The sequence below is a fragment of the Scyliorhinus torazame genome, chromosome 16, assembly GCF_047496885.1.
Source record: "Scyliorhinus torazame isolate Kashiwa2021f chromosome 16, sScyTor2.1, whole genome shotgun sequence".
Taxonomy (NCBI): Eukaryota; Metazoa; Chordata; class Chondrichthyes; order Carcharhiniformes; family Scyliorhinidae; genus Scyliorhinus; species Scyliorhinus torazame.
Genome location: NC_092722.1, coordinates 143,604,252 through 143,616,783, shown reverse-complemented (window position 1 = coordinate 143,616,783; position 12,532 = coordinate 143,604,252). Strand labels below are relative to the sequence as shown.

Sequence of the window (12,532 nt, the reverse complement as noted above, 5' to 3'; positions counted from 1 at the left end):
AAATCTATGCTGTATTTTCTCTTGTAATGATTTTCTCTTTATTTAGATATGTGACAATTTCCCTGCCACAGATATTGAGCTAAGTGGCATGTAATTACCTGGATTATTTCTGTCTCACTTTTTAAAAGTTGGGTACTACATGAACACAATCCAGTTCTCCAGCACCCACTCACGCTCTGAACCCTGAAACACTTTTAAACCCACTTGCCGAGCAGGAATTGGAGAATGGGGTGGCAGTTAACATGAGGCAGAAACCTATCCCTTCCAATACACTACCTTCCTGCTGTATCCTAATGTTAACCTGTTCTTTTGAGCAGATGAGAAGAACTCCTGTCCCAAGATGGCAAGGTCTTCAAAAAATATGCAGATTGGGGTCAGTTAGTGCCATTTTAATTGGTTTCTGAGCAGTCATGTATCTATGGCATCTTAATATTACTAGTTGTTTTCTTCAGGTTGTAGTGAGACCGACCATGATTGTTGCTATATTTGTTGACTTGCTGTGAAATTAATCAGCCAAATGCATCCTATCTTTCCTTCATCTCACCATCTCTTATCTCCATTCACCTTTGAAATGATTATGGGGTGCATGTGAAATGGTGCACAGATTATTAAGATCACAAGGGGATGGATAACATTGCTTACACTTTTGCGACATGCTATTTGCATTGTTAAATACCGGAGAGTATTAGTTAACCCCCAAAATTTAACAAGTTGAGATTAATTCAGAGAATAACTAAGGCAAGACCCTAAACTTGTAACAATGACATAAATATACTGTTATGAAACAATGTGCCCCTGAACAAGTGCAACATGTGTTTCTTTTTTATATAAAGCTGTTTGTATACCTGTATGTGTATATATACATATATAAAGTTAGTTGCATGTTGGTGGCCTCAAAAATCATTTTTTTGATTCGTTCATGGGATATGGCCATCACTGTGGATTTTCTGAATTAATTTGTCAGTGGCTGCTTTGTGGCGCAAACCACTCCGGCGCCAGCCTAGCCCCTGAAGGTGCGGAGGATTCCGCACCTTCGGAGGTCCCGACGCCGGAGTGGTTCACACCACTCCTTCCCGCCGGAGTTGCCCGCCCCGCCGGTTTTCGCAGAATCCCGCCCCTTATTCAAAAAAAATGGTTCAGGAGAGTTCACGCTGCATATCTATAGCAATTAGTGTATGAGAACTCAGCAGTGCTGCATGTTCATTTTCTTAAATGTCTTCATTCACCTAAACCAGGGTTTTTCAAAGTGGGAGTGTCACCCGCGTGTGGGTCAGCGGCGGGTGTCCGAAGAGTCGCAGAGTGCAGGGTCACAAAAAAATGAGAACAGCGAGGATCAGAATGAAAGAGGGCAGACAAAGAACAGAGAATGTCATTTGAAGTTTAGGCAAGTAATGAGAGGCTAGATCAGGAGTGAGGATGATGCGACAATTGATTGTATAGGAGAGCTGAAGGCAGGGAATGTGGGCTACAGAGGGAAGCATTTGTACTTTATGGTATTCCTCAGCAAAGTCCTCAGCAAAGTCACGTTGCCAATCATCCTGATTACAGAAATGATACAGGAGAGCGCGGCAGTAATGTATTTGAAGGTGTGACTGATGCTGGTCAGAAAGGAGCAGGTCGGAGAGTTGCTACCATTGCCAGTGGTTGCATTAAAATTGCAATATTTGGGTTAAAACCATACATTACATTGAGAGGGCCAATGCCCCATAAAGACAATCCATCATGCTTGGACCAGACTTGTGGTCAGGTGGAATACGTTCAGGTGCTGGGAAGGTGAATTAATCTCCCCTTCAGTCTCATTTCCAGGTGAAATATATTCTTTGGTAGTCATCTGTGACATATAGAGATTCAACACAGTGGGCGCAATCGACCAGTCATGCCGCACCCAAAAAGCAGCATGCCGTGGGGCAATGTGGCCAATAGAAGACGGGAGACCTTTCTCCCAGGATCTATCCTTCCCGCAATGCCTCTCTAGACCAAACGCGATCTCGTGAGGTGTTGCGATGTAATACCCGTTCATTGTGGACGGGTCCACTTTTTGGCAAATCTGCATGTTAAAGTGAGACAGCTAGTCTCATTGTAAAATGCAGTTGCCCAAGGCACCCGAGACATTGGGATCTATCCCCTTCGCCTTGGAGACCTTGGGTGAGCGCCATTCAGTACTGGTCTCCACAAACGGGGACCTGACAGAATGGCATTCATGGGGGTCTCCCAGTGGATCGGAGGCCTCCAGGTTCATGCCCTTTTCACAGGGTGGCACGCTGGTGCTGCTGCCAGCCTGGCACCCTGGCAGTGCCACCTGGGTGCCAGCCTGATATTACTGAGGGGCCCCACTGCCATCTGGCAGGGGTACTGCCAGATGTCAGGGGTACTGCCAGGGTACAACATTGGCACTGCCAAAGTGCCAAGCTGGCATTTTCCACGTGGTGGCGATTGGGCTGGGGTTGTTGTGTGGGTGGCGTGGGTGTTGGAGGGGTTGCCTGGTGACCCCCTCATCGTGAGTTGGGGTACGAAAGGGACTTCACAGATTGGGACACCTTTTTAAAATGGCACCCCAATCTCTCGCTACACTGAGGAGTTTCGAGCAGTGCAGAAAACGGGGCTATGTGCGGCCTCGGCCGCATGGTCCCCGGTGTGGCCCCCTATCTAACCCGAGTGCCATTCAATAGCTTTGTGTTTCTCAGCACAACGAGCGCCGGGAAACACACGGCTAAACTCTCGTGCTTTGGGACTTTGTTCCCAGTTAGCTAAGCCATGCTCAGAGTCATGCAAAAATGCACCAGCTCCATTCTTTGAAAAATGCTGCTCAGAGCACAGAAAGTATAATGGTACCAACACGGGTGCATTTTATTCAAATGGCTGTTTTGTGCGACTCCTGTGTGGCGTGGTTGTTTATTTTCTGAACCACCAACTTATTACACAAGTTATTGGAACAACAACTGCATGCAACATTGTTGCAATTATCTCAGTGGTAAGGGATCCAGATCTGAATATCCTGTATCCTGAGAGCATTAATAGTGTTAACATGTATTTTATCACTTTTTAAATGTTGTATTATGTTCAGTCTCATTTTTCAGTGCAAGCCGCTGCTTGTCCTCTCTTGTTGGTCAGTCAGTGCCCAGCTGGTCATGTGTGCAAGAAATGCAATGCCTTGTCAATTTGCTCTTTCTACAAAACCAACATACGCTCCTAATACTTTTGACTGAAATTGGGAGCTGGTGATTTTCAACATTTTTCTCATGTTTGTGGAGGTGTGGTCACTTCAGAGGGAGAAAAAATGTTTATGCAGCATTCAATTTCTGACTTTAAAAATTGTTAACATTTCGTGAGGGGAACACAATCTTGTGTATTGGTTGTATTTTTAAGTTAGCACCAGCGGCTCATTAGGATCTAATGCATTAAAGATAAGCGAGCGTGACGTTGCTCCCGAATGTCAGTCAGTTGGCAAAAGTGGGCCCCGTGGAAAAAAAGTTTGAAAGAAAATGGTCTAACTGTTGCATTTTCTTTAATTTAATTTAGCAACATCCTCCAGTTATCCGGGCGCACATTTCCTCAAGCAGATTTATTGTCACCAGAGAGATTCGGGTAAACAAAAATGTGGTCAACCTGCAATTTGTGACATCAAAAATGTTGGTCAATTTGGCACAAATAATCTAAATAACGGTAAGTGATACTTCAAAGCAAAATTATTACCATGAGCAGTAATGGTAAATAGACAACTAACTGGTTCAGACCTGTAACAATTAAAACTAACCATGCATGCACGTAATCAAAATAATTTTAAAATTGATGACTCTAACAACAGAAATAATTTATTGACCTATTTTAGAAAATTGGTTGACAGAAAATCAAAATGACTGTAGTACAGTAACAGCCAGAATATGCTTTGGCAATAATCTTAAATATTGTGTTTCATCTGAATGCGTACATTATACACTTGTGATCAATATTGTGTTTCATTATGTTCACAACTTAAGAATTGTTTGGCAGGTTTACACAACTTTTGTTTTTGATGCTGTAATTAATAAGGTAATAGGGCAGATTTTTATCTTGTCGTGTTTAAACATGAAGGAACACTTAGTTGGTTCTCAGAAATAAATCTGGCATGGTACATTGCTCATTTCTTTCCCATTCGTTAATTTAAATGGACCAGAAATTAGACAGGCTTCATTACTGCCATACAATTCTCTCCACCCAATTTTTCTCTGTGTTCAACCCTGGAAATCCCTTCTGCCCAAGTGCAATCTATTCTGTTGTAATTATCGAACTCTGAGGTGGACTTTGGACTGTTAAAAACATTAAGTGGTGGTTTGAAGCAAGAGTTGGAAAATGTATCCTGAAGCACATAAGGCAATTATATAAATGATTGCTTCAGTTATTAATGCAACTCGTAAGGAATAGCTGTGATTTTAATGCATACCTGGTTCATGTCTCTCTTCAGTATTAGCTTGTTTCACCATAACTCTACTAGTTTTTACATGTATGCTGAATGATATAGAAGGTTAGTCTGCTTATTATCATTCATAAAATCTTACATAAATTAAAACAATGTTGAAATAAATAATCCACTGTAGTACACATCATGCAGTGCTTTATTATTTATTTTATATGTCTAATTATGTGAATTCTGTAAGCAATAAGCCTTTATGGGGTCTTGTTTACATTGGAATCATGAAGAGAATAAATAAGAGGGTTGTTCCAGGAGCTTCATGTATTTAGGAGAGCATTTAGTTATCAACTGATCTAGCATGAATACTATCAAAGAACAAAGAACAAAGAAAAGTACAGCACAGGAACAGGCCCTTCGGCCCGCCAAGCCTGTGCCGAGCATGCTGCCCATCTAAACTAAAATCTTCTACACTTCCTGGGTCCGTATCCCTCTATTCCCATCCTATTCATGTATTTGTCAAGATGCCCCCTAAATGTCACGAACGTCCCTGCTTCCACCACCTCCTCTGGCAGCGAGTTCCAGGCACCCACTACCCTCTGTGTAAAAAAACTTGCCTCGTACATCTCCTCTGTTTATCCCCTCGCACCTTAAACCTATGCCCCCTAGTAATTGACCCCTCTACCCCGAGAAAAAGCCTCTGACTATCTACTCTGTCTATGCCCCTCATAATTTTGTAGACCTCTATCAGGTCACCCGTCAACCTCTGTCGTTCCAGTGAGAACAAACCGAGTTTATTCAACTGCTCCTCATAGCTAATGCCCTCCATACCAGGCAACATCCTGGTAAATCTCTTCTGCACCCTCTCTAAAGCCTCCACATCCTTCTGGTAGTGTGGCGACCAGAATTGAACACTATACTCCAAGTGTGGCCTAACTAAGGTTCTATACAGCTGCAACATGACTCGCCAATTCTTGTACTCAATGCCCCTGCCAATGAAGGCAAGCATGCCGTATGCCTTCTTGACTACCTTCTCCACCTGTGTTGCCCCTTTCAGTGACCTGTGGACCTATACACCTAGATCTCTCTGACTTTCAATACTCTTGAGGGTTCTACCATTCACTGTATATTCCCTACCTGTATTAGACCTTCCAAAATGCATTACCTCACATTTGTCCGGATTAAACTCCATCTGCTATCTCTCCGCCCAAGTCTCCAAACAATCTAAATCCAGCTGTATTCTCTGACAGTCCTCATCACTATCCGCAATTCCACCAACCTTTGTGTCGTCTGCAAATTTACTAATCAGACCAGTTACATTTTCCTCCAAATCATTTATATATATTACGAACAGCAAAGGTCCCAGCACTGATCCCTGTGGAACACCACTAGTCACAGCCCTCCACTTAGAAAAGCACCCTTCCATTGCTACTCTCTGCCTTCTATGACCTCGCCAGCTCTGTATCCATCTTGCCAGCTCACCTCTGATCCCGTGTGACTTCACATTTTGTACTAGTCTACCATGAGGGACCTTACTGAAGTCCATATAGACAACATCCACTACGCTACCAATCATCTTTGTGACCTCTTCAAACATCCACTATGCATCAATCATCTTTGTGACCTCTTCAAAAAACTCTATCAAGTTAGTTTAGTATGTTTGTCAGATAAACATACATAACCAGAGAAAGTTTGGGGTAGACTTTGGTCGTACTGTCGAGGCATTAAGCATTGCCTTTGCTTAGAGCCAGGAAATAAATCTAATTGTGAGATTTGCATGATGGGAACTGAATCTCGCTGAATTTTTTCCACTTTATTATTGGAAGAAAACTTGAGCAAATTTGCTATTTGACCTTTTAAATTTTTCTGCTCTGATTTCCATCACTGCCCCTCACCCACATGATATTTATTGTCAAGCCTGTGAAGATCAAATATAATCCTTTATACTTGGCGAAACTCTTCAGCTTCAGAAAAAAACCTCAAGAATCTTGAGTTAATTTGGGGTGCAGTATTCAAATATGATTAATATTGCCACTATGACCAAATATATGTTTGAATTCTGAATGTCTTTTGCAAGCATTATTTGAATTTGATGTGTTCTTTTGGGCTTAGGGATAAGAAGAATGAGTGTCTGAACAAATATTAATTTGAGTCTGGGAAGTTAGATAGAAATTGCCATCTGGATTGAGATTGATTTGGAAAGTTCAGGAATGAAGATTCGGTTGGTGTAACCCCTCTGAATATTTGGAAGATTAGGTACACCGGCTACATAAATTGTCGGAGGATTTCAGCTGATCTGAAGAGTGTGTATGTACGAGGAAAGATGATGGGGTTGAACTTAAATGAGCAAGGTGCACAAAATGGGCAGGAGCAGACCGAACATCTGTTACACACACTGCGCAATAATCCTTTCTATTGACTTGAAGGTGCGATACTGCTAGTTTTGTGGCCCAGCAGATTTGAGTTTTATTACTGCTCTGTTTCTGTGATTTTGTTCCAGAATTCTGCTGTGACATGCATGGATCATGTTATTGTTCATGGCCCAAGAAGAAATCTTCTGCCGATTAAGCAGAATCCCACCCATCATTTTCACATCTTGTCAAGACCCCTCAGGATCTTATTTGCTTCGATCAAGTAGCTTCTTAACTCCAGCAGATACAAGTCCATCCTTTCCTCCTAAGATAACCCACTCATTCTAGATATTAATCTAGTGAACCTCTGAGCTGCTTCCAGATTTACATCTTTCCTTAAATAAGGAAACCAGTACTATTGATAGTACTCCACATGTAGCCTCACCAATTTCCTGTATAACGAAAGCATACACTCTCTACTCTTGTATTCAGTTCCCCTCACAATAATCGTTTAATGGAGTGGTAACTCCCTTCCTCCACCTGATTTAAGACCATTGAAAATAAATCAACAATCAATGTTGAACCACTTCATAGTGTCATTCATGTGCACTAACCAGTTATTGGTAAATTAAATGTTTCTTGATATAGAAAACTTTTATAACATATCTACTCATACCAATGTGCCTAATAGGTGAGTACAATTAGAAACAGTACACTCAGCAGAATCTTGCAATTTTGACCTACATATTAGCTCGTTTACAGATTTAGCTTGATCCAGATAATTGAATCTTGAACCAAAGTAAGAAATTATGGAAGCTGCAAAGGCTTTGGTTTTAAAGTCACTCATGTTTAAAATTCCCTGGTCTTTTCCACAGTTTTGGTTCATTCGCCCGGTTTGCGTTAATATTGAATCTCAACACCTAACTATCAAGCCTCAACACCTTACTATTGAAACAAAAGGTTGGGTTATACTTTTCTCTTTATTGAAAAATTGTGACTGGATAGAATTTTTTTCCTTAGCCTTACACACACAGGAAATATACGCTGCCAACAACACACAGATTGATCAACAATCTCTCCCTCAACGACAGCAAAACTAAGGAGCTGGACATTGACTTCAGGAAGTGAAGTATCGTACACGCCCCTGTCTGCATCAATGGTGCCGAGGTGAAGATGTTGACAGCTTCAAATTGCGAGGTGTGCTCATCACCAACAATCTGTCCTGGTCCACCCATGTCGTCGCTATGACCAAGAAAGCACAACACCGCCTATAGCTCCTCAGGAAACTTAAGGAAATTCAGCCTGTCCACATTGATTCTTACCAATTTTTACAGATAAACCATTGAAAGCATCCTATCTGGCTGCATCACAGCCTGGTATGGCAACTGCTCAGCCCAAGATTGTAAGAAACTACAGAGAGTCGTGAACACAGCCCAGTCCATCACGTGAACCCGCCTCCCATCCAGTGACTCTGTCTACACCTCCCGCTGCCTTGAAAAGCAGGCAGCATAATCAAAGACCCCTCCCACCCAGGTTATTCTCTCTTCCAACTTCTTCTATCAGGCAGGAGATACAAAAGTCTGACAACATGCATTAACAGGTTCAAAAACAGCTTATTCCCCGCTGTCACCAGATTCCTGAATGACCCTCTTATGGACTGACCTGATCTCTTCACAAATCTTCTCTACTGAGTAGTAATACACCCTATATGCTCACCTGATGCCTGTGCCTATGTATTTACATTGTGTATTTATGTAGGTCCTATATTTTTTTGTGTATGGAACGATCCATCTGGACTGCACACAGATCACTCCTTTTCACTGTACCTCCGTACACGTGACAATAAATCAAATTCAAATCAAATTAAGGTACTATAAAACATTTCCATATGAAACCACCAGGTCAATGAACTAGAAAAGAAATTCTTAACTAATTTCAAAAATAATTAGAAATAATCTGACTCTTTTCGGGGTTAGGTTGTCAGCCTCGTCTTCTGTCTTCCCCTATAAGGAAATGACAGGTTTGTTGTACAAAATTCAACGCATTAAAACAGATAGGTGGAAAGTTGTGGCTAGTGTACTTGCAATTTTGTAACCTGTCTGGTAGGTGGACAAAATCCCTTGCCAGCAACAAACTCAGAAAATGGGCTCTCTTCTGTTCTTCATTGATGTCACATTTCCTCAGTGAAATATTACCTTCCATTTCTAATGTTAGTATCGAACCGAAATAACAACAAGACGAAAAGAAAGGAAAAAGGAAAATTAAGCACATTAACTAAAAAGAATCCAAATAAATTGTACCAAGCTGTCAATTCATCAGGATTCATGAACATTGGCGGACATAAACAAAGAATTAATTATTTACACTTAATTAGAACAGGCAATATACTTTAAAAAAACATGGGGCATTTGAAGATATCAAAAACCAACCGAGGGGTTCCAGCAGATGGAGTCATTAATGAGATAATAAAGCACGTATACAAAATGAGAGATGCCAAATCACAGGCAATAACCATTGTGTAATCTACTTCGGATGTGGTTTGAGTTATGTTTTCTGATTTCCAGTTTGCAAAGCCATACGAAGGGAAGCTAGCCTACCAATCCAGAGACACAGGGTAATGCTCTGGGGAAAAAGCAAATTACTGCGGATATTGGAATCTGAAACAAAAGAGAAAATGCTGGAAAGTCTCAGCAGGTCTGGCAGCATCTGTAGCGAGAGAAAAGAGCTCACATTTCGAGTTCAGATGACCCTTTGTCAAAGCTATAAGACAGAGACAGTGGGAAAAATTTATACTGTGGAGTGAGAATGAAAGATGAGTCATAGCCACAGAAACCCAGGGAAGCGGGGTGCTAATAGCCACAGAAACCATGGGAAAAGAGTGCTAATGGCAGTCCCCAGAGAGAACAAAATTGTGAAAGGCCAAACAGCAGAGAAACTAACATCAGAAGATAAACTGTGACAGATGTAGATGTGAGGGGGAGGGGAAGCAAAGGGGAGAAAGGGTAAGGAAAGGTGGATAAAATGGGGAGGGGTTAACTATATATAAAGAAAGACAAGAGAGAAAGAAATGGTAAAAAAGTTAAAATGAAATGGGATGAAAACAAATGGGTCGAGGTGGGGTAGAGCTAATCATCTGAAATTGTTGAATTCGATGTTGAAACCGGAAGGCCTAAATGGAAGATGAGGGGCGAAATTCTCCAGAAACAGCGTGATGACCGCCGACTGGCGCCCAAAACGGCGCAAATCAGTCAGGCATCGCGCCGCCCCAAAGGTGCGGAATGCTCCGCATCTTTGGGGGCCGAGCCCCAACGTTAAGGGGCTAGGCCCGCGCCGGACGAATTTCCGGCCCGCCAGTGGGCGGAAAAGGCCTTTGGTACCCCGCCAGCTGGCGCGGAAATGACATCTCCGGGCGGTGCATGCGCGGGAGCGTCAGCGGACGCTGACGGCATTCCCGCGCATGCGCAGTGGAGGGAGTCTCTTTTTTTTACCATAGAATTTACAGTGCAGAAGGAGGCCATTCAGCCCATCGGGTCTGCACCGGCTCTTGGAAAGAGCATCCTACCCAAGGTCAACACCGCCACCCTATCCCCATAACCCAGTAACCCCATCCAACACTGAGGGCAATTTTGGACACTAAGGGCAATTTATCATGGCCAATCCACCTAACCCGCACATCTTTGGACTGTGGGAGGAAACCGGAGCACCCGGAGGAAACCCACGCACACACGGGGAGGATGTGCAGACTCCGCACAGACAGTGACCCAAGCCAGAATCGAACGTGGGACCCTGGAGCTGTGAAACAATTGTGCTATCCACAAGGCTACCGTGCTGCCCATGGTGGAGACCGTGGCGAAGGCGGAAGGAAAAGAGTGTCCCCACGGCACAGGCCTGCCCGCGGATCGGTGGGCCCCGATCGCGGGCCAGGCCACCGTGGGGGTACCCCCCCGGGGCCAGATCGTCCCGTGCCCCCCCCAGGACCCCGGAGCCCACCCGCGTCACCTTGTCCCGCCGGTAAGGTAGGTGGTTTAATCTACGCCGGCGGGACAGGCATTTTAGCGGCGGGACTTCGGCCCATCCGGGCCTGAGAATCGCGGGGGGGAGCCCAGCACGGCGCGATTCCCGCCCCCGTCGAATATCCGGTGGTGGAGAATTCAGCAACCGGCGGGGGCGGGATTCACGCCAACCCCTAGCGATTCTCCGACCCGGCGGGGGGTCGGAGAATCTCGCCCCAGATGTTGTTCCTCCAGTTTGTGTTGAGCTTCACTGGAACATTGCAGCCGGCCAAGGACAGACATGTGGGCATGGGAGAAGAGTCTTGTGTTAAAATGGCAAGCAATGGGAAGGTCAGGGTCCTGAATGCGCACAGACCGAAGGTGCTCAACAAAGCGATCACCCAATCTGCGTTTGGTCTCTCTGACTTAGAGGAGACCACATTGGGGGCAGAGAATGCAACAGATCAGATGCCCAGGCCCAAAACCAGGATCCCAGCCCCAAGACACTCATTCCAGGTTAAGCAGTGTTTCACTTGCACCTCTTTCAATCTGGTCTATAAAATAATGCTAATTTCATTATTAGTATTGTCATCATTTTCCTTCACCTGAATATTACCATTGTATGAAGAAGCAATTCATCATAGGTTGTTAGCGATTTTTAAAAAAGGCTGACACTTGGAATCGAAAAAGCCATTTTGGGTTATTTCAGTAATCACTTGCTATTAATAAATTACTCGATAGAAATAATGAAAAGGAAGAGTAAAGTAGACATGAATTCCAAAATATTTTCTAAACAAATTAAAATTTTCAAATTAAAATGTACTCTTTAAAATTATTGCTTTAAATTGCATATCCAAAGGACAAAGGGCAGTACACCACAGGAACAGGCCCTTCAGCCCTCCAAGCCTGCGCCAGTCATGATGCCTGTCTAAACAAAAACCTTCTGCAATTCCGGGTTCTGTATACCTCTACTCCCATGCTATTCCCATGTATTTGTCAAGATGCTTCTTAAATGTCACTATCGTACCTGCTTCCATCACCTCCCCAAGCAGTAAGTTCCAGGCACTCACCACCTTCTGTGTAAAAAAACTTGCCTTGCACATCTCCTCTAAACTTTTCTCCTCACATCTTAGACCTATGTCCCCTAGTAATTGTCTCTTCACCCTGGTAAAAAGCTTATGACTAGTCATTCTGTCCATCCTCCTCATAATTTTGTAAACTTCTATCAAGTTGCCCCTCAACCTCCGTCATTCCAGTGAAAACAGTCCAAATTCATCCAACCTCTCCTCATAGCTAATAGCCTCCCTCCAGACCAGACAATATCCTGATAAACCTCCTTTGCACCCTCTCTCCAAAACCTCCGTACCCTTCCGGTAGTGTGGCGACCAGAATTGTACGCAATATTGCAAGTGTGGCCTAATTAGGTTTTGTAGAGCTCTCGCATGACTTGCCAATTTTTATACTCAAATGCCCTGACTGATGAAGGCAAGCATGCCATCTGCTTTCTTGACTACTTTATCAACCTGCATTGCCACTTTCAGTGACCTGTGGACCTATACGCCTAGATCTCTCTGCCTGTCAATACTCCTCAGGGTTTTGCCATTTATTGTAATAGCCCTTCCAAAATGCATTACCTCACATTTGTCCCGATTAAACTCCATCTGCCATTTCTCCACCCAAGTCTCCAACCGATCTATTTTTAAGAACTTTTTATGATAAATTTAAAGTACCCAATTCATTTTTTCCCAATTAAGGGGCAATTTACTCTGCCCACCTTTGGGTTGTGGGGGTGAGACCCACGC

The 12,532-nt window shown here is 43.5% G+C and overlaps 1 protein-coding gene across 5 annotated transcripts in view; it reads left to right on the top strand.

The window, feature by feature from the left end:
• tcerg1l (transcription elongation regulator 1 like) overlaps positions 1–12,532 on the top strand; it is a 1,041,679-nt gene that overhangs the window by 272,970 nt on the left and 756,177 nt on the right. For all 5 annotated transcript variants that reach the window (XM_072479165.1, XM_072479166.1, XM_072479162.1 and 2 more), the window contains one exon: positions 3,520–3,663. In XM_072479165.1, coding sequence (XP_072335266.1) covers positions 3,520–3,663 — 144 coding nt within the window. The remainder of the gene's footprint in view (positions 1–3,519; positions 3,664–12,532) is intronic.